Source organism: Acipenser ruthenus, chromosome 2 (assembly GCF_902713425.1).
Source record: "Acipenser ruthenus chromosome 2, fAciRut3.2 maternal haplotype, whole genome shotgun sequence".
Lineage (NCBI taxonomy): Eukaryota > Metazoa > Chordata > Actinopteri > Acipenseriformes > Acipenseridae > Acipenser > Acipenser ruthenus.
Window position 1 is genome coordinate 40432022 of NC_081190.1, and position 26947 is coordinate 40458968.

A 26947-nucleotide genomic window follows, 5' to 3' on the forward strand; every position below is an offset into this window, starting at 1 on the left:
GGTAATGGATTTGCGATAATAATTAAATAAATTAATACATCAATTAAATTAAGTTTTTTTAAAGAAGGGGGTTAACTATAGGTTTTTTCAGGTACAAAACACTCAAAACACAAAAGTTATAGAGTTAAGCATATGATGGCAACAGTATTCAAGCGCGTGTGTGGAGGTGTATTTTTCTAAGTGTGTGCCCCCCTCCCCCTCCTCCACTACTGCATCTTGCTCCAGGTTTTGTCACATATCCTGCATAGCAGTTATCATTACCAGCAACATTATTGTAAGGTTGATAAAGGAGGGTTTTTTTCTGTTTTTTTTAACTACATGGAAAACCACTCTGTCTCCCATGCATCTGCCATTTGATTTGGCAGCAGAATTAAGATTTTGTTGATCGACAATAAATGCATCTCCATCCTAGAGACCAGCGTGTGTTTCACCAGTGTTTGGGCTGCATCTTCTACAAAACTCACCACCAGAATAACCAATAAATGAAAGCCCAATACACATAGTATTTTATTGTGATCAATCTGAGAGAGGAAGCAGCAGCAGCCAAGAATCTACACACAGAGGAGACGAAACACAAACACAATAATCCAAGCCCAATGGTGTGGTTCTTAAACTTATTTAGTAAGGAAAACCTGAGCACCCCTATATAATCATTCCCTTATCCCGCCCACACGAGTCAACCTCCTATCATAACCCCAAATTAAACCTGAGAGAAACACCCATGGGACCCCTCTTGTCAATCAAGACCCCCGTAACATGCTATAGGCATTTCCCAACACAATCAGTACCCCAGACACATACATTGTTGTGTGTCAATGTAGTACCAGCCCGTGAACAGACGGGTCCCTAATCCTATTTCCCCTTTTACCCCAATGGGGGTGATAGCACGTTACAATATGAACTAGGAAGCAACAAGTTAGGATTTGTTATAGTTATAGTTTTAGCTATAATTACATAATAGTAGTGCAAAAATAGTGCATTAGGTGAGGTTCCAGGAACATGGTGCTTATATCAGGCAAATGCAGTGCATGGTAGGAGGGGTAGGTCGAGCAATCTACAAGTGCAGTCTGAACAGGTGGGTCTTGAGGAGGCAGCAGAAGGTAGTGAGAGACGGAGCAGTTTTGAGGTACTCCGATAGCTGGTTCAACCACAGAGGGGTTTGGAAGAGAAGGAGTGGGCACGGGAGGACGGAAAGTGGATGGAAGGCATGAGCAGTTGGCCAGTAAAGGAGGAGCGGAGGGCAAGAAGGGGTGTAGGGAGACACGAGGGATTGGAGGTAGGAGGGGGCAATGTGGGGGAAGAGCGCGGTAGGCAAGAACAAGGGTTTGGAATTGAATGAGAGCAGAGGTAGCCACTGGAGGGTGCCAAACAGAGAGGTAGTATGAGAGTAGCGAGGTTGGGAGAATACAAGATGATCAGCAGAATTCTGAATGAGCTGAAGGGGGTGGATAGCCAAAACAGGGAGACCATCAAGGAGAGAGTTGCAATAGTCCAATCTGGAGAGTACAAGAAAATTGACCGGGATTTGAGCGGAATAAATACCATAGAGCAGTGGTTTTCAACCTGTGGTATGTGTACTGGTACTGGTACACACCAGCAGTTGTTCTTTATCTGCTCCGCAGTGGTGGAATGACCTTCCTACAGATGTCAGGACTGCCCAGTCCCTGACCACATTCCGGCGCCTCCTTAAGACTCACCTCTTCAAAGAGCACCTGTAGAACTCCTCTGTTTGTATCCTGGGACACTATCACCCTTCATGTAAATGTGCTTTATTTTGCTCTTATCTGCCCCCTATTTTACTGCATTTAATCCTGTACTTCAGAATACTGTAATCTGCCAAGTGTTTAACCTGTAGTACTTTGTATTTAATCACATCCTGATGTAACTATCACTATTTAATCATATCCTGATGTAACTATCACTATTATCTGCTGTATTATTGAATTGTGGTTTGTCACACTTGTACTTTGCTTGAACAAAAGTTATTGTATTTCTTGCTCTTATTGTATTACTTGTATTGTAACACTTGAAATGTATTTGCTTACGATTGTAAGTCGCCCTGGATAAGGGCGTCTGCTAAGAAATAAATAATAATAATAATAATAATAATAATAATAATAATAATAATAATAATAATCAATCTGTTTGTACCACTGAATCACAAAGAAATGAGAAAATATGACGCAGGGCTCCAGACCGAGTAAAATGGTTGCAAATCCAACAACAAAAAAGTTTTGACAACTTTTTTTCTGTGTTAGGCACAAAAATGCTGCCTCTCCCTTTAAAAGGATGCATCAATATTTCTGAATGTGACGTGAGGTCAGTCTGTATAAAAAAAACACGTTTAATAAACTGAAGTGCAAAAAGGATGGTAACAATTTGATCAAATACAAATGCTTGTAAGTGCAGAGAGGTATTACCACCAGCAGAATATGGGAACCCCAGTTTCTTGCAAAACTTGAAAAACTAAAATAGTGAAAAACTAAAATAAAAAACACACAAGGTTTGTGTGTTGCACACGTGCATTAACAAAGTGCCCTGAAAACTTAACATAAAAAATATATTAATGAAGGGCTGTAATGCAGCAAAAAGCTCAACAATTAAAACAAAAAAGGAAGTGAAAAGGTTACCGTACCAAGCTGAAAAAAGTGAACTCGTGAACTCCAATAAACCAACGTTATCTTTCATCAGTCGAATTGTAGAGGGCCTAAATAAAGTTTTGAGTCAACACAAACAGATTTATTCATCTGTTGCATCTTGCATTCCAGATATAATAGATTTAGTTACATTGTTTACCATCAGGGGATTTAATTGTGGAGCAGATTCCCCAGTTAGATGATGAGCGGATGATATCTCTTCAGCCAGAGTAGCAGGCACAGTATATTAATATATTAGTATGTAGCATGTACTAAATCAGGGTCAGCTGTTGCAGGGAAAACCAAGTTTATTTCTCACACTGACCATTTTAAAAAATGTGAAAGCAGAATGCACAGAAATATGGGACTGGGTAAAACCCAGAATGGTGGAACTCAGAATAAAAGTTTGTATTTTTATTATTATAATAAAAAAAATCTTGTCTTCATATTTTCTTTTGATATTATGAGTCCTTTAAAAATATGTTTACACATCAAAATGTGCCAGAAGACTATCTAAATTAAACCAGGTCTATTGCATTCCACCTATAAGTGTTCAGAGGCTTTTGCCCCACCATATAAAATCAATTCCCCAAAACAACTTCACTTTACCTTGGTAGGACTAATTGGACCCTATCAAACTGCAGTAGTTTTGTCCTATTTCCTGAAAATAGGAAATGCCAAACAAAGTACCTCCCCTATATATTAATTTTGTCCATTGAAAATATGTTAGTGTTCCAAGGTCTTTTCCCCACCATATAAATCAAGTCCCCAAAACAATTACACCTCATGTTGGTAGGACTAAGTGTCCCTGTGAATGGGAGAGAATTAATCTGAGTTGCAAATCTTTCTTCCAACCTGGAAGGGCGCTAAGTAAGGTTGGTGATACACCTTCACAGGGATCGGCCGACTTGATGGTAGGATGGAACTGGAAGCCATCTTGGGGAAAGGGGGTAGTTGCAGGACTGCTGATCAGCGGTGTTGCGTGCAGCGATCGGATAAAGCGTGGTGCCGCACTGATCGTGGGGAGGAGTTTAGCAGTACAAAGGGGACGCAGCTACATGAGTACAGCTCCTTACACTGAAACATGATCCAGCCGGAGCACTGCTTTGTTTCGTCTTTTTTTGTCAGATGGAGACCACCCAGTCCCCAGACATATTTGTGACAGTAATTAGGAAGTATACGGCTCAGAAAAAATCCAGAAAAAAAATTAAGGGAATAAAAAATTAAATGTACTGCAGCTTACTTCACTACAGTAAAAAAAAAAAAAAAACACCATTCATTAAATTTAGCTCTCATATTGTGCTAATGAAAATATCTCAAATAATTGACAATGTGTTCGCTGTGATGTATTTACTATAGTAAATATACTAGCAGCACAAACTCACTGCAAAGTAAACTTATAAGAGCTGTCTGTGTTACATTTTGTCAGATCAGGACTTGACTAACACTGAGCACGGGAGCTGCAGCACGCTATTTACCATATTACAACTGTACACAATTGAAGGCGTGGTCACCAATTCCATACACAACACTTGCAAAATATTTAAAATATAAACATGCTGAGTTCATTGCAGCCATCAGTTGCATAGATAAAGCATTCAGCAAAATGAGGCAACACACAAGTGAGTACAGACACAACAAACCTGGTTGTAATGGGATGGGTCTCAGTTTTACAACAGCCATTTAAGATTGCACAGTTACTGGTACACCTGGTGATCCCTGCTGGAATCACTGGTACTTGAGATGAAAAGCTGAAAAACACTGCCATAGAGGATTTAAAACATAAACACAACTGCAATTAACATTGTATGGTAAAATGGATTAAGTACTACATACAGAAAAGCACATACAGTATATTTCTAAAACATGCACAATCACAGACTATCAAATATTTATTCATGACAAAAGTATTGGCACCTTGTGACAGAGGTTGAATGATTCTTGGTGTCATATCCCCTTCCCGACCTATGAGGGCGCTGTGTAAAGCGAATAGGGTACCCTGGACTGGATGGCCCGAGAATTCATTCCCAGGGTTTGGCGGAAGTCGGTCATCTAGAAAGGGGGCGGGGCTACGGTACACTAAATCAATGACCTGGAAGGGAAACTGTGTGGCATCCACGGATTGGAGGAGCGGTTGCACTTGTTAACCAAGAAGTCATGGTTGACGGTATATAAGGGGACGTAGTAATGTGATCTGTTTCTTGTGATGGTTATACTAAGACTGAAAGGACTTGTATTGTGAAACTAACCATGAGTGTTTTGTTTGTGTTGTCTGTCTGTCTAAAAACATACTGTTTGTCTTGTTTGTTAGACTAGATGGCTAACACAATCCGGAGCGGTCGCCCACGGCCAGCCTAAACCCGGACAACACAGCATTAACTGTTCACAATTGTAATTGTACTTTCACCACCAGCACTACAGCACTCACTGGGAGAGGTGACCGTGTTTGTGTCTGGTGTCCGTTTGGATTATTGTTTATTGTTTATGGGACTGCAACCCTTCATCATTCCCTGTGAAATACACATTGTTGTATATTGCCAGTCCTCATACTTGTTTTGTTTGGTCATCAGACCCCTGGATTAAAATAAACAGAACGCATTTCACCCGTACTTTGTTGTCTGTCTTTTCATTGCTGGATTCCTGCATGCACCTGCGCACTAATTACCTCTTTGCCACACACCTTTACATTAAAAGGCTGTGAAAATGTAATAGAACTAATTTAAAAATAGATTCATTGATTGAAAACTATTACACCATACCTAAGCTGTACTATAGTCAGTAGCCCGAAAAAGAGGTAATTCTTTCCAACATCTGTTGAACATTTTGGCAACACAGCAGAGGATGGTCAAGACAAAGGAGTTTGAGAAAAGCACTCATAGCACACTTCAACAAAGGTGCTAAACATTTTCTGACTGCAAAAATATTTATTATAAACCTATTATACACCTACACGTACATAATATATACAAGTTTTCCTACAGAACCGCAGCTTCAACAGTTCTGATCGTTATGGTAGCATATGAACTGAGCTAAAATACCAGCACTTTAGGTTAATGATACAACAATTATTCAGTCAAAATGTTTAGTACAGTACATTTTCAAAATACTTGTAGAAAATCTACAACAGGCTACCCTACTCACCAACATTTCCCACTCATAATATTGTTATAATAATAATAATAATAATAATAATAATAATACCACCTGAATCCAAAATCCAGACACTGCAAGGCTCTCGTTGAATGTGATTCTATATATTTTTTCGTGTTTTCGTTCTTCTAAAAAAAAATCTAGCTTAATGAATTAGGTTTAAGAGTTTTTACTTAATCTCTAGGCAGTTGCCTTCAGCAGTAATGCAGGAGACCAACGGCAGAAATTCTCAGGGTTGCTGATTTAATAAAGGTTGAGGCACAAACATGACTTTTTTATCCTTGGCAGGTACCCATGATAGATGCTACTTAAGGCTAGTGTACAATGAATTGCATCTTATTGCTAAGGGACAGAAAAGTCTAGGCTTAAAGCAATCAGCTATCCAATGACCAAACACAAAGATAACAAAGGCATAAAGGATTAAAAAATCTATACAGTATATTGGTGCTTTGCAAAGGGTTTTATTATATATTTATATATTGGTATTATAAATGGCTGCATTTTATTTTTTATTTTGTTGTAGCTTCAGGATTTCTTTTGTAACCTTGCTTATAAAACTATAAAAGCACTATCATTTTATGTGTTAAATGGCAATAATTTTAAACGCGGAATAAATAGTTTCACATAAAAATAATACTGAAGAGGTCTCTTAACCCCTCGTACTGTACATGTTTGCATGCAATGTGCGCAGCTTTTTAGCATGAGAACGCAATTTACCCGCCGTTTTAAGTCTCAACATGTTTTGACCTTGCACTTCCTATAGCATGAGGAATGTGTGTGCTCTATTAGTGTCTCCCAACAATGGAAAGAGGATTTTGAATTTTTAAACTGCATGGAAACCAGGCCATTGGTAACTGTATACAATGTATAAAGCACTCTGCTGTCTTAGTAAAGCTGCTTCTTGAGCCAAACATTCCATCTTGTGCACTACATTTTTAATAATTTAAAACTGTAATGCAAACTATTATTCAGTTTCGCCATTTTTAGTGCATTGCTGTTGTCAGTTAGAACCTGTATATCAAAATACTTAAAAAAAATAAATAAAAAAAAACACACACCACGCACTGAATGAAGAGGTCTCTAAACCTCTCGTACAACGTGCTTATTTTTTCTTATTTGGACAAAGAGCATGTCAGGGCTGCTTCCAGCACATCTCAGTTGTTCATAAAGAATTGCTTGGTACAGCCTTTAGTTATAGTAGAATGTTGTGAGAGGTTATGTGACAAAAGGGATTTTCACTGCTGAAGTCTTGTGAACATAAGGTACGGCTTTCAGGCATGTTTGCATGCAAAAAAAAAATATATAAATATATAGAAGGTAAAAGGCACACCATTGCTGGTACTGACGGATAACTCTGCAAAATGCATTTTTGCAGTATTACTTGTATGACATTAATGACAAATACTCCAGCAGATGGTTGGTGCAATTTCGTTTTTATTAGGCAGTTTTATGCACATATGATTTTAAAACGCCCTAAAGTAAAAATTACATTGGTCAACCATGTAGGGTCTCTTTACATTAAAACCCAATTGAAGTAATTTAACAATGTGTCAAATAATGATTATTTTGAGACTGGTCACCTATTCGTATCACTCCATCTATATTTCTGTCAATCAAGTGGTTAAAAAACAAAAACAAAACAAAAAAATAAAAAACACAATAGTGAACACAAAACATAATTAAAATAAAATAAAGATGACGTGCCCAAAATAGTTAGTATAAAGAGTAGTGCTGAGGTTGTTCTTATAAAATGATTTAGGGAGCCAGTCCATTTTGACATAGGTTCAAGTTTTTTCCAATCACAACATTTTATTGGGCATCTGTGGATTGATGACCAAAGCCAAAATAACTGCAAAAATGTTGGCTGTTTTGCTATTATCAACCAATACACATCTGATCGTATGCTCAAGAATACGACAGGTGAACCGCAGACCTAATTCATAATGTTACTGGCATGAATTCAAGCCTAAAATAGTTGAAAGAACTTCCTAGCAAGTAATACATGTGCAGCTCTAAATACAACTCAATTTTAGCAGCACAAACAAAAGATATACAAAGGGCTTCAATTGTCAAAATGGTTTTCTCCCAGAATGTTTAAAAGCAGAATTAGGGTGCACACATAAGTTAACTTTCCTGGACAGGATCAAATTGTGCAACAACTAACTTGCTGAGCAAAAGTTTGAATAATTACTGGCATTCCTCACACAGTTCTTTAAAGATCTCTTCAGTAACCACCATGGGGCTTGCAAAGGAAGATGTTAAAGGCATAGTGAACCCAGGCAAAGTTCTGCATCATTTATATCTACCTGGATTTAGCTTGTCCTTGCCATGGGAAAAATAAAGAAAAGGCTATATATAGTTTTAATGGATCTGTTTGCTTTAAAAACCCCAACCCTTATAATAAAAACTCTTTAAAAATAAATCAAGTAAATGGATAATCATATTCAAGCTTAATTTTAAACAAGGAGAAAAACAAGGGCAAAGCAAGAACAGGCAAAAAACCAGAAGGCTGAAATTCGATTTTGTCAACTGAGAAGACTGACAATTTTTAGACAAGCATATTTCTCTGTGCTGCTAATAATTTACATAAAAAGCGTGATGAGTGATATTATATAACAATTTGGAATGGAAGTTAACTGTCATGGCCTGTGATGAAACCAGTTCTCTTACTATGTATTTAGCCAACAAAATTATCATTTTTTTCCTTAAAAGGAAAACATCTTTATCAAAAATAGTTGTGTAGGATTAAAATTAAGAAAAAAAGAATACAATATTTGGGTATAATGATTTTTTCAAACACAGTTCAGTACAAGGATAAAATGTTATATCCAGCTATATAAATTACAAAATGCAAAAATAATGCAAAAAAAAGTCCATATACACTATATAATCCATATTTTCAAAAGCATTTTGGATCCCTATTTAAAGCTCTGATGAATGTATTCAGATTCAAACTATATAAGCATTATATATAAAAACTACTGGGTGCAGTGTTACAAAATGGCATACCAACTAAAGATCAAACTGTCACTTTCAACGCTGTCTGGAGAGTGTTCATTTTACAGCAATGTCATCCAAAACATACGACTGGAATACATTCTGGCATGTATGTATGTATGTATGTATGCATGTGTATATATGTGTAAATAAATAAAATCACTGGATAGGCAAATACTTCACCTTGTTGCCAATATAAGGTAGAAAAAGCAAGCTTCTTTGGGGGGTTTAACACTTCAATTCTTGAGCAAGAAATAGGTATATGAATTTAAAATATCTATATTACTATAAAGTGGCTTAGCATTTACTGTTAAATAACCTTCCCACCCCAAGCTAGACCCAGCTTTACTGGGGCCAACTGCTTCAGTGCCACAAAACAACAACTACATCCACATCGGAAGCATTAAGCCATGAATCTGTTGCATGCTTATTGCTGTAAAGACACTCGTAGGCTAATGCCAAAAAAGTTACCGTGCAAGTATTTTAATAAGATTAGCACACATTTCAAAGAACTCTATTGTGTGACTCCCGGGTCTTGGAGCAGTGTCACCACTTGAGGAGTCAACAGACGATGTCAAAGAGGATGTTAAAGACCCATCTTCTCCTTTCACCGGGGCGTCACCAGCTCCATTCTTCAGTGCCATCTGATTGTTCCCAATTGATCCTGACCGATGAGGGGTAGCTGTTCCAGATTTAGCCTCGGAGATGTCATCTAATTAAGAAAAAGAGAGAAACAGCTTTCCATGAAAGACACAATACAAGTGTAGAGAATCACACAAAACAGGAACTACTCCTTTAGAACATGGTACTCATTTGTGCAAGAGCTTGTGGCTATATGTTTAGTATCAAAGTTGTGACCATTACAGGCAACTGCTCTTCTGAAGGACCCCCTTGTAAACAAGATAAGGCGTCCCAAGGGTTCGTTCTTGCTGAGCAGAAGTTTAAATATATTCCTAAAATAGCAGATATTCTTTATCCAAATGACCATTTTTATAATTATTTAATGCAACACAAATTCTCTTATTCACTCCTCCCTCAAAAAATTATTTCATTATTTTTTTCCATATTTACCATCAATGCTCCGGAAGTCTAGGAGGTAGGTCCTGCTGTCAACTTGGTAGAGCTGCAGACTCATTTTAGTGTACATTCCTGTCACTGGGTTCTTTCTCCGGACACGCAAATAATATGGGTTTGCAACCTACGGAACCAGAAGATACGTATTTAAAAAAAAATAAAAGATACTGATTTGTATAGTTTCTTCCCTTGATATGTACATAGTTATGTTACTGTATATATCTTTCCGACTCCAATTATCTCAATCTTTTTGAGCTCCAGGACAGAAGGACTGTTGTCACCAACATCCTGTTTCCACTGGCCCTATAAAAGGGTGTTTCCACTGCTGGCCACATCAGCCCTGGCCGGCCACAGCTGCTTTTTCTGGCCTGGTTTGCTATATCGTACCCCATTTGGCCAGACCTGGCCACAAAGAAACTACGTCACCACGTAGCAGGGAGGCGTGTGCAGGACAAAAAAAGAAGTTGTGGCGACATGTGAGAGAAGAAAGAAATTAAAATTCTTTCAATAATGACTGACTAAAATCCAGAGAGAGTTAATGGGCACTGTGCAGAATATACACATTCTTTCAATTGCAGCATCCATTGCTCAGGCAGTTTTTTTTCTGAACCTACTGCTGCTACGTTTAAAAAAAAAAAAAAAAAAAAAAAAAACACAGCACAATACTATCCCATAATCCCCCCATTGACCTTTTGACACAGGACAAAAACTTCCGAGGCTGGCCACGTTTGGAAAAAGCATTGCCCGCAATAGAAATGGCATTAGTTACTGAAAATATATTATGCCTGTTATTACAAAGAAGCCTTCTCAGGCAGAACTAAGACTGCATACATTAATATACAGTTGGCATCGCCTAACCAGGATACTAATAGGGATTTCTGCTCAAATGGAATACAACTCTGGAATACGGTTCCTACCAATGCTATTTATGTCGTTTAGTTGAGATGTTACTTCGCTTAATTTGGAATACAGTATTTTCAGAGCAAGAAAGGTTTGTGTGGCACAGTGCAGGGAGTACGTGATTACACTGTGACTTGCGTAAACCACGTTGAACTCTTGAAGGAGCTGGAGTCTCTGTGGTTTCTCAGGCTGCTGTTGCAAAGAAAGCTGGTGTGTCAACCTCGCAGGTGCCTTGCCTTGTGATAAGATGTGAATTCATTATTTAATTTCATGTAGAAATAAAAAACAGTGATTCATTTCATTTAGGAATAAAAAAACAAACAATTGACTCATATTTTAAATTATGTATTTAATATTTAATCATAATGTGATGTCATTTAATTGTTGTTCTTTTCATTTAGAAACAAAAATAAAGTGTAACTAAGGTAGTCTCAAAAGCTTGTCGTTTAATTGGGACAGCCACTTATTCAGGATCTTTTTACTTCTCCCGCGGAGTCCCGATAAAGCGGCGCTGACAGTACTGTGAAGTATGCGTTAATTTTAAATTAACAGCTTTATGATGAGAACAGTATGACATAATACAACATGGTTAATGCGGCAAATGAGACTGGAAATGTAACAAGTCTTCCCAAAACAATTTTCACCTAAATTAAAAAAATAAATGTAACTGAAAACTGCTGCTCAAGACCAGCACACCACTACTGTCCTTTCATTCCATTAAATCTGAACCCCCACCTGTCTAAGACCATTTTAGCAAGTTATTTTTGTGTATAGTCCCTGATCCACTGTATCCCATGCCACTGTGAATGCAGTCTACAATGTTTAAAATACAGTTCTCCCTAGACAATGCATTGCTGGGAATTAGGGAATCAAACAAATCTCAACTCACCTTCCACTCATAGTCCAGCTGTTTCATTGCTCTGCAAACTTCAGCCATGATGTCATTGGGTCGGCTTTGACTTCTGATCCCAAGATGCCATTTGGCTCTCCGCACTCCTTGGTGCTTGGACTTCTGTGGGTTTAGTTCATCCAGCGTGTGACGAGGCCTTGGGGTCATTTCAGCTACCACAAATGGCACTCGCTCTGGGTGTGGCTTGGAGGCCGCCAATTGGTGCTCATCCACGAAGGACTCTGGTGGGCTGCTGGCCAGGTAGAAGTCCTTGGCTTCATTCATGATCCTCCGATTGTCAATGATTAGGTGATAGGCCACAGCCAGAGGGTCATGGTGATTCCGGCTGTACAGGAGGCTAAGCACCTCCTCCTCAGTGCACTCACACTTCTCGCAGACTTCCTTGAGGGCTTCATCATCGATCATGGTGTTGCTGTAGGCTGCATCCTCAGGAAACAAGTATTTAGGGAGCTCCTGTTTGAACCACTCATCCTCTCTGCAAGAAAAATAATTGTTGCTTTTAAAATATAACCAGCAGTACATATAATTATTACCCAAAACAGTAAAAGTATAGAACTAACTGGATGTTTGCTTAGAGAGCAGAAACACAATCTAAAAAAAATTAAAATGGCAAATTATTTTGGATAGAATGACAAGGTTTTTTTTTTTTTTAATATATACAGGAATTTACTTGGGTTCCAAACAGGCAGCCAGCCCTGAAATCAACCTCTGCTGGAGAGCAAACTAATTACCCAACCATGCATAACCACCACAATAGAGTAATTTGACTTGACCCTACCGGATTTCCTTTATGGTAGCTCTCTTCATGGGGTCCACTTGCAGCATGTGCTTCAAAAGGCCTGTAACAGAGGGGTTCAGGTACTGTGGGGTGTAAAAGGTGCCATCACAGATCTTCTTGAACAAGGTTGGCACATGGTCATCATCGAATGGGAGAGTCCCGCACAGCAAGGCATACAAGATCACCCCGCTGCTCCAGATATCCACCTCTGGACCAGCATACAACCTGAAAGAAAAAAGTAATTAAAACACTTACAGCTCCCCATCAATTATAAATGAGAGTTTTTGAGAACAAAAGCAAAGCATCTCTGGTATCTTACTCCAAGGGGTATGTCATATCATGTTGATACAACTGTGTACTAACTATAAAGACCCTATGTTTTGAGAGATATTAACAGCAGGAGGTTCAGAGTAGAGTGTGTGGCGCTTTATCAGGACCTCTCGGGAGCTGTATAAATATCCTGAAAACTCAACATCCCCCCCCTCCCCCCTCCTCCATTTCTAAGAGCAGTGGTACTCAACTCTGGCCCTTGAGATCCAATCCAATCCAGGTTTTTACTCCAAGCAGGTTCTAATGTAGTTAATTGACGCTGCTAAGAGGCAATTAACTAATTTAGGACCTGGTTGGAATAAAGACCAGGACTGGAATTGGTCTCAAGCACCAGGAGATGAATATCACTGATGTAGAGTACAATAGGTGCTAGGAAGTAAAGGAAAAACTCCCCCACCTGAGGAAACTTAACCCTTTGCGGTCCTATGTCGGACCTGGTCAGACATCGCAATTTTCCCTTTCCGGTCCGATATCGTACCCTGCGTGGAATATGGTGTGTAGATAAGTGGAAAAAATCCTCATTTAAATGCATGAAACTCTGAGGCACTGACGCAACAAAATGTGAAAAAAGTTCAAGGGGGTGTAGACTTTCTATAGGCACTGTATATTGTAATCATAGATGGCTCAAAAAAAAAAAAACAACAATTGAGTAATGTTGTTGCTGCAGCCTAGTACGTATGTGATTTACCGTGTCATTTATTGTACCTTGCCCACAGTATTAGTTTCATCATGTAATGGTCCAGCAAACTCGCCTACACTGGAACAAGGTTTCCGCTATTTTTTCCAGTAATTGGAAAGGGTCAAGTTGCCTTTAGATCCTTTACAAGAATGGTGAAGAAATAGAAAAGTAATATGGGACATTACCTGCCTTTGTTAATGTGCATTCAGTGAGGCCACAATATTTAACCCTTTGCAGTCCATTTATTAACTGCGCGTCAGGCACGCCAGGTCTAATTAATTTTCACACGCGCAGTTAATTTTATACGCGCTGTTTAAAAGTTTTTTTTTTCACAGTCAAACGGGTTTAAATGGCCCTGCATATCAACAAAGCAGTCACTAGGCATCTCCAGCCCCGCCCCACCCTTTCGTTTGCTATAGCGTTCAGCTATGTAAGAAATAAATAATAATAATAATAATAGTCGTACATACCGATCGATCATCTCTGGATCACTCGATTTATCACCAAACTCCTCAATAATGCGATCCAAGTCATTATTTTATTACTATAACATCTGAAAAAAGCTCTGCAAATGTCCATGATAGTCTCTGTGCGCTGACGCACTCAGCCAGCTTGTTTACTATGAACGCCCCATTATCTGATACCTGATACCATGTATGACTATTCATGAGATACGCCTTTTTTTTTTTTTTTTTTTTTTCCCCCCCCCGACTTGTCTCGGCTCCTGTCGCTCCCATTCGGCAATAGAATGGTTTTCTCTGCTTTTTCCGGAGAAAAAACGACTAAACACCCGTTTATTGCGTTGCTATAATGATGTCGGACCCAGTCCGACAAAGGACCTGTGAGGAATAATTGCAATGTCGGACCCAGTCCGACAATGGACTGCAAAGGGTTAATTGGTTTTATAACCAGCAAGTCATCACCTACACTGTTGTGACATTTTAGGAAAAGGTGATACAGACATTTATGCTTAACCCTTTGAGGTCCTATGTCGGACCTGGATCGCATTATTAAGGAATTTGGTGATAAAACGAGTGATCAAGAGATGATTTATCGGTATGTACTATTATTACGAGTTATTTGAAAAATATAGAGAACGAGGGGTGGGGCGGTGCTGGCGATGCAGTACTGAGTGTCCTGTTGATATGCAGTGCCTTTTAAACCTATTCTACTGTGAAAAAAAATACTTGTAAACAGTGCGTCTAAAATAAACTACACGTGTGAAAATAAATTGGACCTGACGCGCCTGACATGTGCTGAATAAATGGACCGCAAAGGGCTAATTACTTCAGTGATGGTTGTGCTGCCCAATACAAAAACCAGTTCAATTTCATAAATCCTGCCACCATAAAGTTTATTTGCTGTGCGATTTCCAATACACCCTACACCCACACTACTTTACAGTATGGTCTTCAAACCTTGGTTACTAAAACAGGCCTAGGACTAACCATCAAACCAAGGGTGATTTCAGCTTTTAGTTATTATGCACCAAGGCACTGACAGGGGACCGTTTTAAACCATTAAGTAATAAATAGTCCAGTCGAGAAGAAAAACCTCCATACCTTCCTGAAATAACTTCTGGAGCAGCATAGTTTGGAGAACCACAACTGGTTCTTAGAAACTCCCCATCTGACATCATGTTTGAAAGACCTGATGAGAAAAAGGGGGATCAGATGGAAAAAATGTAATTGAGACCACTAGTTAGCTACATAGACAAATGACTGCATAATTATTAATTTAATTGGAAGACCTGATCACAGCGTGAAAAGTTAGGCATTACAATACAAAAACGTTACATATTTAGCATAATTGGCTTGTTCAATTGGCTAGGTCAGTTGAGAACAAACTCATGTTCAGTGACAGTCAATAGAGTTTGATTTGATAATTTACAGATACTCCCAAGCTGTAGTGGGTAACAGACATCAATATCACTTATTGATCACGTTACACTGTGTCCCAGAGGGTCTCAAATCAGAGGGTCTTAAACACAATTAATTTTTCTTTCATGTAGCTTTTTCTGTAGGAGTATGAGACCCATCTTTTGTATCAGTTGAATATTTTGCATTATGTTTAACAATATTTCATCATGTATTCAATTCCTGATTTAGTGCAATCTTAATTTGATAGCCCTGTAAAACCCCATACCAAAATCTGCAATTTTTGCATTCATCTGTGCATCGAGCAGCACGTTCTCTGGCTTGAGATCTCTGTGCACCACCATGTGTCTGTGGCAGTAATCCACAGCCGAGATGATCTGCTGGAAGAGACGCCTGCTCTCCTTTTCATCCAGCTGCCAGCAGAAAACAAAGCAACTAATTCATCTAACAAATCACATTTTAAATGCATTTACAATTTATTTTAAACACTTGCCTGAAGTTAGAGTATCTAAAAAATGCTCACCTTTCCATTCTTGCATATGTAGTCAAAGAGCTCTCCACCAGAAACATATTCCATTACCATGAAAATATCTGTTGGTGTGCTGATTACTTGATACCTAGAACATACAAAAAAAAACATTGGTAGCTGCACACAACCTGACAGTGCACATAATTTAGTTCATTTCAAGCCCTGAGTAAGATCCACAACCAAAAACATGAGCAGGAACAAAACCACTTACATCCCACTTGTTGTTTGAATAATTATTACATTATTTCATGCAACGCTCTCAATTCTAAAACCAAACCGTTATTTTAAATGCCTATATAAACAAGATCTTTAAAATATAGGGAGGTGATCTTTATACAGTAGGCTGTACATGTCTGGAAGTTCTGTTCTACCTGTAATAGGCACCACTACTAAAGAACTGTGTGGGAAGTATATCAGAACATACAGGTTTTACAATGCCATATGTATAATGCAATGCCATATGTACAATTACAATGCATTGTAATTGTATAGTTTGTAAGACCTCATCTAGAATATTGTGTTCAGTTCTGGTCACCTCGTTACAAAAAGGATATTGCTGCTCTAGAAAGAGCACAAAGAAGAGCGACCAGAATTATCCTGGGTTTAAAAGGCAGGCTAAAAGAATTTAATTTATTCAGCCTTGAACAAAGACGACTACGCGGTGATCCGATTCAAGAATTCAAAATTCTAAAAGGTATTGACAATATCGACCTGAAAAAAGAAACAAGGACCAGGGGTCACAAATGGAAATTAGATAAAGGGGCATTCAGAACAGAAAATAGGAGACACTTTTTAGCACAGAGAATTGTGAGGGTCTGGAACCAACTCCCCAGTAATGTTGTTGAAGCTGACACCCTGGGATCCTTCAAGAAGCTGCTTGATGAGATTCTGGGATCAATAAGCTACTAACAACCAAATGAGCAAGATGGGCCGAATGGCCTCCTCTCGTTTGTAAACGTTCTTATTATGTTACAGTTTAATAAAACCACTGTTGTGAATGACTAGTCAGGCAACAACGCCCTGCTGTGTACTCTGCGTCAAACAAAAATGCTGCTTAGGATAAAACAGTGGGTTTGATATCCCACCATTTATTGTGCATCAAGCAGTTTCCTTGAAAGAAAACACTGACATGGTAAAAAATAAAAACATGGTAAACAGAACGTTGCATCATTGAGCCAATAATGATATTGATCCAATACCACAAAGAGCTGGATAAACAGTAATGCTTTTGTACAATGCTCAATGTCAACCAATGTTACTTGTTTAATCAACATTCACATTTAAATACAAGTCACGACTCACAGTTTAATTATATGTGGATGCCTAAAAAGCTTGAGGTTCTGAATCTCTCTGCGAATTTTTCCAACTACATCGAGGCTGCGGATTTTCTGTCTGTTCAGGATCTTCACAGCAACTTGGTGCTTTGTCAACTCGTGTCTTCCAACTGAAAGATAAAAATAGTTTGGTAATCAAACAAAACAACGGATTGGACATAAAGTTTAAGATATTTTATAATGCTTTGCAGTGCTGTATGTACTCACTACTGTTTAATAGTATGATGTAAAGTACCTTTCCCAGTGGATTTCTATAAACCACTACACCATCTGGTTTAAAATGTAACAACTTAGATTGAATTAGGCCCCTTATTTGTCCTTCATTACAGTACATCTTAGCACTATTATTCGGCCAAAGAGAATTTGACATTGAATTTGTAATAAGTGGTCTACTACAGAACCACTGAATTATTGTACAATTTTAAAAATTAGCTGCTAGTAGGGATTCACATTGTAGATTTCAGAATTCACAAGGGTCTTCGCGCCTAGGCTCCAAAAACTAGGTAATTAATACTCATAAGGACATGGGATGGGACCTTCCTGGTAACCTGGGGTTCAACCAGACCCCATTAATAAAACAACATATAACTAACAACTGGAGTAAATTAAAGAATGTTCATGCTATGCAAAATGGATAAGACGCCCAATGTGCACAGCTGTCTCCTAGCAAGTGAAGGCACCACTGTATCCTGGATGCTGTAGTTTATTCTAGGAGCATGTCATGAGATATCATTGAAAAGCCCCAACCCTCCTCTTTCATTTGGTATATTGACTGTGTTCCTAGCTCTTTGCGTTTTCGAGTTTGAGTTCCCTACCGATTTTCTGTGCATCACAGCAGTGGAGCACTGAATGGTAGAAAGAATGCATACAAGTATGCCTGACATCAATGGAAAGCACAAATCCTGCGCTTTTAGAGGATATTGAAACCGGAACACTATCTGTTGAAGCGACCGAGTAATAGGCAACAAACAAAACTTAGGAGCTAACTCATGTAACATGACTCAAGCCTTAGCTTCTATTTGCTGTAGTTTCACTTAGGAACATCTGTTCATGACATACATCATTGGAAAGCTCAAATTCTGTACTTTCAAACAAGCATTAAACCAGGAAGCTAGCTGTTACGGTGCGCGAGAAGGTCAGGTCCACCTATACACTACACCTGGTGTCCATACGGACCCCAAACCTAAAACCATTTGGGAAATTCAACCAGGCTACCTGGACTAGAATTATCGTTTGCATAGTGTAACAGGATGGGTGCGTGACAACTACCTAAAAGGAAACAAAAATCAAGTCACATGATCCACATAATAACTGATACTAAAGCACCGTGGAGTCCGAATGGACCCCAGGTTACCTTATGAGGGTTAAGCATAAATGTGTGTATCATCTTTTCTTAAAATGTCACAATAGTGTAGGTGATGACTTACTGGTTATAAAACCAATTAAATATTGTGGCCTCACTGAATGCACATTAACAAAGGCAGGTAATGTCCCATATTACTTTTCTATTTCTTCACCATTCTTGTAAAGGATCTAAAGGCAACTTGACCCTTTCCAATTACTGGAAAAAATAGTGGAAACCTTGTTCCAGTGTAGGCGAGTTTGCTGGACCATTACATGATGAAACTAATACTGTGGGCAAGGTACAATAAATGACACGGTAAATCACATACGTACTAGGCTGCAGCAACAACATTACTCAATTGTTGTTGTTTTTTTTTTTAGCCATCTATGATTACAATATACAGTGCCTACAGAAAGTCTACACCCCCTTGAACTTTTTTCACATTCTGTTGCGTCAGTGTCTCAGAGTTTCATGCATTTAAATGAGGATTTTTTCCACTTATCTACACACCATACTCCACACTGTTAAGGGGAAAAAAAGTTTTTGTTGAGAAAAAAATTATATATTAAATACAAAACTGAAAGATCATAATTGAATAAGTCTCCACCCTCCTGAGTTAATTCTTGGTAGAAGCACCTTTGGCAGCAATTATAGCTGTGAGTCTGTTGGGATAGGTCTCTACCAACTTTGCACACCTAGATATTGGCAATATTTGACCATTCTTCTTTACAAAACTGTTCAAGCTCTGTCAAGTTCCTTGGGGAGCGTTGATCGACAGCAATCTTCAAGTCGTGTCACAAATTTTCGATTGGATTTACGTCAGGGCTGTGACTGGGCCACTCAAGGACATTTACCTTTTTGTTCCTTAACCACTCAAGTGTAGCTTTGGCTGTGTGCTTTGGGTCGTTATCATGCTGAGAGGTGAACTTCCCTCCCAGTTTCAGCTTTCTTGCAGAGGGCAGCAGGTTTTTCTCAAGGACTTCTCTGTACTTTGCTCCATTCATTTTCCCTTCTATGCTGACAAGTGCCCCAGTCCCTGCCGATGAGAAACATCCCCATAACATGATGCTGCCACCACCATGCTTCACAGTAGGGATGGTGTTCTTTGGGTGATCCGCTGTGTTGGGTTTGCGCCAAACATAACGCTTTGCATTTAGGCGAAAAAGTTCAATTTTAATTTCGTCAGACCACAACACTCTTTGCCACATGGCTACAGAATCTCCTGAGTGTTTTTTTGCATACTTCAAACGGGATTCAAGGTGGGCTTTCTTGAGTAATGGCTTCCTTCTTGCCACCTACCACACAGGCCAGATTTGTGGAGTGCTTGGGATATTGTTGTCACATGCAAACTTTGACCAGTCTTGGCCATAAAAGCCTGTAGTTGCCATTGTTGCCATTGGCCTCTTGGAAACCTCTCTGATCAGTCTCCTTCTTGCTCGGTCATCAAGTTTGGAGGGACGGCCTGATCTAGGCTGGGTCTTTGTGGTGCCATACACCTTCCACTTATTAATAATCGTCTTGACCATGCTCCAAGGGTATTCAAGGCCTTTGATATTTTTTTTTATACCCATCACCTGATCTGTGCCTTTCAACAACTTTGTCCCAGAGTTCTTCTGAAAGCACCTTGGTGCTCATGGTTGAGTCTTTGCTTTGAAATGCACTACCCCGCAGAGGGAACCTACAGGAACTGCTGAATTTATCCTGAAATCATGTGAATCACTACAGTTTAACACAGGTGGAGGCCACTTAACTTGGTGTGCGATTTTGAAGTCGATTGGTTACACCTGAGCTAATTTGCTATTACAAGGAGGGTGGACACTTATCCAACCAAGCTATTTCAGTTTTTTATTTTTAAATTAATTTTCTAGAATATTTTTTTCACTTGGAAGTTGAGGGGTAGGATGTGTAGATAAATGAAAAGAAAAACTATTTTAATGCATTTTAATTCCAGGCTATAAGACAACAAAAGGTGAACATTTTGAAAGGGGGTGTTTTTTTTCTTTTTTTTAACATATTCTCATCTCTACCACATAATATGAAAGGAAATGTTGTGGCCTTTCATTTGATATGTTACATGCATGCAGCACAAACTATCCAGTAGTTAAACATACATAAATGAAAACAGTGAAAAACAGGCAGAAATAGGGCTGAGTGTAAAGAGTTAAAAAGAAATGGAGCGCTGGTTAAAAACAAAAGCACCTTTTTCTTCTGCTGCAAAAACTTCACGTCAGGCAATGTCAAAAGCAATGGAGAGTGCTTCTGTCTCACAGTAATGAACAGCTGTAGGTCTCCTGAAAACAGCTTATTTTAAAGCAACACCAGTGTGAATGATGATGCAGTAAAATAAATATATTTTTTTATATGCAAAAGTGCCTTTTCTTTTGCCATTGCCATTGCCATTCCCCCCCCCCCCCCCAATTGGCTGCAGCATAGGGGGAAATCCCCTCAGCCATGATATATTACTTGTCATGATGCACGTACTGTACTGTATTGTACTGTATTTGTAACACTGAAGTTATGAACTTTAGTTCAAATGTCCCCAGACTGTGGAACTCCTTGCCCTTTTCTATTTAGAGATCGGTCAATATTTTTAAGTCAAGTTTAAAGACATACTTTTATAGTTTAGCCTTTTTAACCTGACTTACAAGCAACTGTTTTTATCTATTGTATTTGCTTATTTCTGTGTTTTTATACATTGGTTTATCTATCATTGCTATTCATTTATTGTTATAATTTGATTTGTTGTTATTGATATCCTTATTCTAATTATTTACTGTTATTTTATATTTAATATTTCTTGATGCGGCATCTGTTCTGTTTTAACTGACATGTAAAGCGGTATGGTATTAAAGGCAACAACATGCAACAAATTGTGCATCAACATATGAAATGAATAAGTAAGAGAAAAGCAAGGCAAGTATGTTAATAAACTATAATAATAAAGTAACAGACAAACTAACGAAACTAACTGTGAAACTAAATTAACACAGCAACCCTACACACGTTAATTGCAGCAACAGCGCTAGATTAATCATGAATACCTGTACAGGCACAATATTCAGGACATGCACTAATTGTTTAACAGAATGGTGAAGCAACTCACCAGTATGGATAACACCAAACTGCTAGGCGACTTGCGTCTGATTCAGGTATTATTTATTTAGGAGTTTGAACAATTTCCAACTTTTTGTAAGAGAAACAGCGGTGCATTGGAAATGAGAATACAAAACAAGGCAATAATAGGACAGTGGTTCTGGAAAGATTTAATAAACCAATCAGTGTGCCTCAAGACATTCTCGCGATGACAAGTCACATCTGAAAAGACTGAATAAACCATATGAATTTAAGTCTGATGATGATGAGTTATCAGGTTACAAAACAGTACTCTATCAGTTGTGAACCAATCGCTATCAGTGCCAAAATGGTGTTCTTTTAAGTTAATTTTTTGTTCCTTTAGGCAGAGCATTTACAATGGAAAAAACCACAAGGGTGTCCTCTTTGGAGGTGTTCCAATACACTGAGACTACTGTAGTAGTAGTAGTAGTAGTAGTCGTAGTAGTCGTAGTAGTATTTATTTCTTGGCAGACGCCCTAATCCAGGGCGATTTCACCGTGTAACAAAGTTTTATTTTTTTTTTGGTTCCTGGGTAGTAAGTGTTATTTCCTAATTGCTTATGCCTCAAAAGTATAGAAAATGGCTATTATTCCCCACAAACTTTGCTTTTGTGACCAGGACAGTGATATTTTGAAATTTACCTATTTCCAATGAGAAAACGGGCGAATTTGTGTCTTTTCGTTCACATAAAGTCAGAAAAAAACAACATATGAATCCAAATTAACATGTATTTATACTAAAGTAATACAAAAATGACTACAAAAGATTTAGAAGTGAGTAGTTTTTCAAGATTTACGATTATACTGTAAATCACTTTCACGAATCAGCCCCCAAATGTAGTCTCCCATCATGTTCTCGTTATACTGTCCTTGGTAGCGGCGTTCAAAGTCCAGTATATCCTGGTGGAAGCGCTCGCCTTGCTCCTCCGAGTATGCTCCCATGTTCTCCTTGAATTTATCAAGAGGAGCATCAAGGATATGGACTTTGAGGGACATCCTACAGCCCATTGTGCCGTAGTTCTTCACCAGAGTCTCAACCAGCTCCACATAGTTTTCGGCCTTGTGATTGCCCAGGAAGCCCCAAACCACTGCGACAAAGCTGTTCCAAGCCGCTTTCTCCTTACTAGTGAGCTTCTTGGGGAATTCATTGCACTCCAGGATCTTCTTTATCTGTGGTCCAACGAAGACACCGGCTTTGACCTTTGCCTCAGACAGCTTAGGGAAGAAGTCTTGAAGGTACTTGAAGGCTGCCGACTCCTTATCTAGAGCTCTGACAAATTGTTTCATAAGGCCCAATTTGATGTGCAGTGGTGGTATCAGCACCTTCCGGGGGTCCCAGCCGTACTCATCATACTTCAAGGCGTCCAGCAAGGTCTTGATGCTGTTGTAATCCTCTTTGAGGTGCACCGAGTGAGCCAGGGGAAGAGATGGGTACTTGTTACCATTATGGAGCAGCACGGCTTTGAGGCTCCTGGATGAGCTGTCAATAAAGGCCAGTATAACGAGAACATGATGGGAGACTACATTTGGGGGCTGATTCGTGAAAGTGATTTACAGTATAATCGTAAATCTCGAAAAACTACTCGCTTCTAAATCTTTTGTAGTCATTTTTGTATTACTTTAGTATAAATACATGCTAATTTGGATTCATATGTTGTTTTTTTCTGACTATGTGAACGAAAAGACACAAATTCGCCCGTTTTCTCATTGTTAATAGGTAAATTTCAAAATATCACTGTCCTGGTCACAAAAGTAAAGTTTGTGGGGAATAGCCATTTTCTATACTTTTGAGGCATAAGCAATTAGGAAATAACACTTACTACCCAGGAACAAAAATTGTATTACATAGTGTTTACAATTGTTACAAGATAACACATTATTTCACATTATGCAGATATCACATTTTTTTTTTACATACAATTACCCATTTATACAGTTGGGTTTTTACTGGAGCAATCTAGGTAAAGTACCTTGCTCAAGGGTACAACAGCAGTGTCCCCCACCTGGGACTGAACCCACAAAGCCCTCCGGTCAAGAGTCCAGAGCCCTAACCACTACTCCACACTGCTGCCCAGTACTGAAGCATATGCAATAAGTTGTGGACAGTGATCTTCTTTTACTTTGTTATTTTCAGTATTTCAACAATGGAGGTTATAGTGTTCTCTCTAGGTTGAAATAGAAGGGCTATCCAGATACTCTTTTCTGTGCCCACCTCAATTCTACTTAGAATCTGTTATTGCCCCCTCAGACACAGTGCCCTCCAACTAAGTCCCTACCCTGCCCACCACAATAACTAAATAATGTGTGAATTGGTTTGAATTTCTGTGCAACACACATGACCTTCCAGTTACCTTGTTGTACCATAACTGCAGGAAGAAACTGGTTCTTACACTCTACAGAGTAGTGGCTAGTGACATGGTTTTATTTTTTTTTAATTCAATATCTTTATGAAGGAAATTATTGTCATAGCTATGCTAAATTCTAAAATTGGCACATTTATTTTAGTATTACCATTATTCTATCTAGTTGGTGGGCTGGATATGGTCTCTCTCTCTCTCATATATATATATATATATATATATATATATATATATAATCTAGTGTACAGCACACAAATAACTATTTTTGTTAGCCCTGGCATTAGTTTGCCCAATGGAAAGCTGTTTTCAATGGCAAGACCAGTTAGAAGTTGAAACCAAATGGGATGCAGCAGTAGCTACAACACCCTAGGTTGCCTACAAAGCTTTAGAATTTAATGATTCAGAGGAAAGCAATCAAATATTTCAGCTGACTGGCAGCAAATGCTAGGCACTGGCAGTAGACAACTGGAGCGTGCAAAATGACCAAGCACTATTTAATTAAGTGCCTGTCCACATCCGACCAGTTGCAGAATGATATACAAGAGGAAACTAATCTAAAGTCAATAAATTACTATTTTTAAACATTTATGAAAAGCTAGGCTATTCTATTATTGGTTTGGATATATTTTGAAGTAGTAATTCACATGAGTAAGTTTAAATGACATTCAAACTAAAACACATATTTTGCATCCCCTCCGTTTTTCTGGCTGGGATACAATAATCTAAATGTTGCCAAGGGCCGGTTTGACCATTTGCCATAGAAGGCAATGGAGCATAATGATAAAGTGATATTTCAAAATGTAGTTATTCTAAATCATTAAGACAAAGTATCAGAAAAAAATACATAAACATGTTATCAACCCACAATAGTTATGGAAGCGCCCACCGTAACTTGTACATGTACTGCAATTAAAATGGCCACAAAAGAATGTTTCTTTTTAGGATGGCGGTCGAAACTATACGGTACCACACCTTTTATCCAATATCTGGAAAAATCTCATCTTTACAAATCTCGGTATTTATCAGAACTGAAAAGTTCACCAAACACAACAGAAGTCACAGGGATTGTACCTTTTTGCGTATAATTATTATTCATCAACATTGTTGTTTAGTCACAAAACTTCCTGTTGTCACATCCCACGACAAATGCATAGCAGCACTACACACACAGTCACTTGCACAATCAGCCCAAGTACACCTTGCAAATGCCTTAACATTTCTAAATGGCCACACCAAATATGAAACTGCTAACACCTAAAGGCTGACAATACATATTGATTAGAAAAGTTTTCCAGGTTTGAAATCATGCTTGCAATTTAGTAAATCTTTACAGTAGCAGAACGTATTAACGATCATTTTTGATAACTGGTTTCATATTTCCCCTAGCTTCTAAAATAAATGTAATCGTTGCAACGCACACGTCGGAACAACATAACTTGAGCCAATAGTATAATGATTTTGCACAATTCTGCCTGGTTTATGCAATACAAATAGTAACGGAGTTTAAGTCTAGAGCAGCAACTGCAAAACCAAATTAGACCATTCAAGTCCAAACGTCTTGCCATAATATACGAAAACAAATCAAGTAGTAAACGCTTACACATCCACAGATAATTTTGTTTTAAGCATTGTGCCAGCAACGTAATGTTTGTGCACACAGCAAAGGAACCAGTGCAGTACTGTTACCACAGCGATGCAAACACTCTAGCTCTCACGCCAACATTGTACCTCTTTTACCTTTAACTTTTCCGAAAGTGCCGACCCCAAGGGTGTCCCCAAGTATGTAGTGTCCAATCTTTACCCTGCCTTCATGTTTCTGTTTATCCGTCGCCATCTTCCCGCAGGAGCACTACCTGCAGCTACAGCGGGCAGACGGAAGTGACGTTTTATAAACAGGAAACCGGAGCGGGAGACAGCCGGAAGCCATGTGAGAATAAATAATACATATTTGAATGAACAAATAAACATCAGTGTCGTTCCCAATGGTTCATAGTAACTTCCTATTCATTTTTTTATTATTATTTTTAAACTTCTCCATTTCACTGTGATCTACTCAGAGTTGAGAAAATTCCAAAGGGTGGTCTACTTTTGGGCCGCCCTATTGTTACCTGAAAATGATACCGTATTGAAACAGTACCTACAGTGACAAACAGCTTATTGACTTTTATATTAATATGGCAAATTGCTTGTTAAATAAAACGTTGTAATCTTTGTTGTGCTGGGCACAACGTTTTATGTTTATATATGTATAAGAATTGTTTAACCCCGCAATTACTGTATCACAGCTGATGGTATTGTAAACAAAGGGTCTGAACGTGGGACAAAGCTATGTACAGGACTGGGTTGCACAACACACCTATAGTGTTGCATTCTGCAGAGCTATGTACAGGACTAGGTTGCACAACCCCGCAGGTGTGTTGTTCATGCACAAGCAAACATGTTTCCCTGTTTGCAGCCCTATTCCCTACTCTGATTATACACGCAACTCTGCATCAGCACTAACCCTGCCATGCATGGGAAAGGCACCCCAGTGATCACTGGACACACCTGGCATGAGTTAGGAGAGCGGGAGGTTGTGCTGGCAGCCTTCTGATTGGCCGGGACTCCTGGTTATTACATTATGGCAGTGTTTGGGATTATAAAAGAGCAGACTGCATGCTAGCAGTTGTTGAGTGTGGAGTGTTTTCTGAATTGCTGTTTTACTCTTTTATGCAAAATAAAAGAGTTTCTGCTTTAGAAGCTGCTTCTATGCTTCTTTCTTTCCTCTTCATTGTTATTACACTGGTGATCAGAAGTGGGATGGCTCGAAAGCCATGGAATGTGAAGGAAGAGCTGGAGGAAGCCGCAGCCAAAGCCAACACACCACCACTGCTCGGGTGGATGTCAGCAAGGGAGGGAACTGGTCCAGGAGGGTGGCTGCGGGAACAGTAAGGTG

The 26947-nt window shown here is 38.8% G+C and overlaps 1 protein-coding gene across 1 annotated transcript; it reads right to left on the reverse strand.

Annotated features, from left to right (window-relative positions):
- Positions 1–7202: 7202 nt before the first annotated feature.
- Positions 7203–25905, reverse strand: LOC117409490 (5'-AMP-activated protein kinase catalytic subunit alpha-1). The gene is made up of 9 exons (XM_034015635.3): positions 25750–25905; positions 17163–17304; positions 15855–15948; positions 15600–15744; positions 15017–15104; positions 12446–12670; positions 11647–12142; positions 9855–9981; positions 7203–9495 (listed from the first exon to the last, which is right to left on the reverse strand). Exons 1-9 carry the CDS (start codon positions 25844–25846, stop codon positions 9251–9253), a joined length of 1659 nt encoding a protein of 552 aa, XP_033871526.1. The 5' UTR covers positions 25847–25905; the 3' UTR covers positions 7203–9250.
- Between the last annotated feature and the right edge of the window lie 1042 nt (positions 25906–26947).

Bases quoted from the DNA above. Each gene is read 5' to 3' on its own strand.
- LOC117409490 (XM_034015635.3), bottom strand. From the start codon at position 25,846: ATGGCGACGGATAAACAGAAACATGAAGGCAGGGTAAAGATTGGACAC. The intron at 15,745-15,854 runs GTGAGCATTTTT...TTCTGCTGGCAG, and splicing joins ACATATGCAAGAATGGAAAG to CTGGATGAAAAGGAGAGCAG. The intron at 15,105-15,599 runs GTATGGGGTTTT...TTTTCTCATCAG, and splicing joins TGCAAAAATTGCAGATTTTG to GTCTTTCAAACATGATGTCA.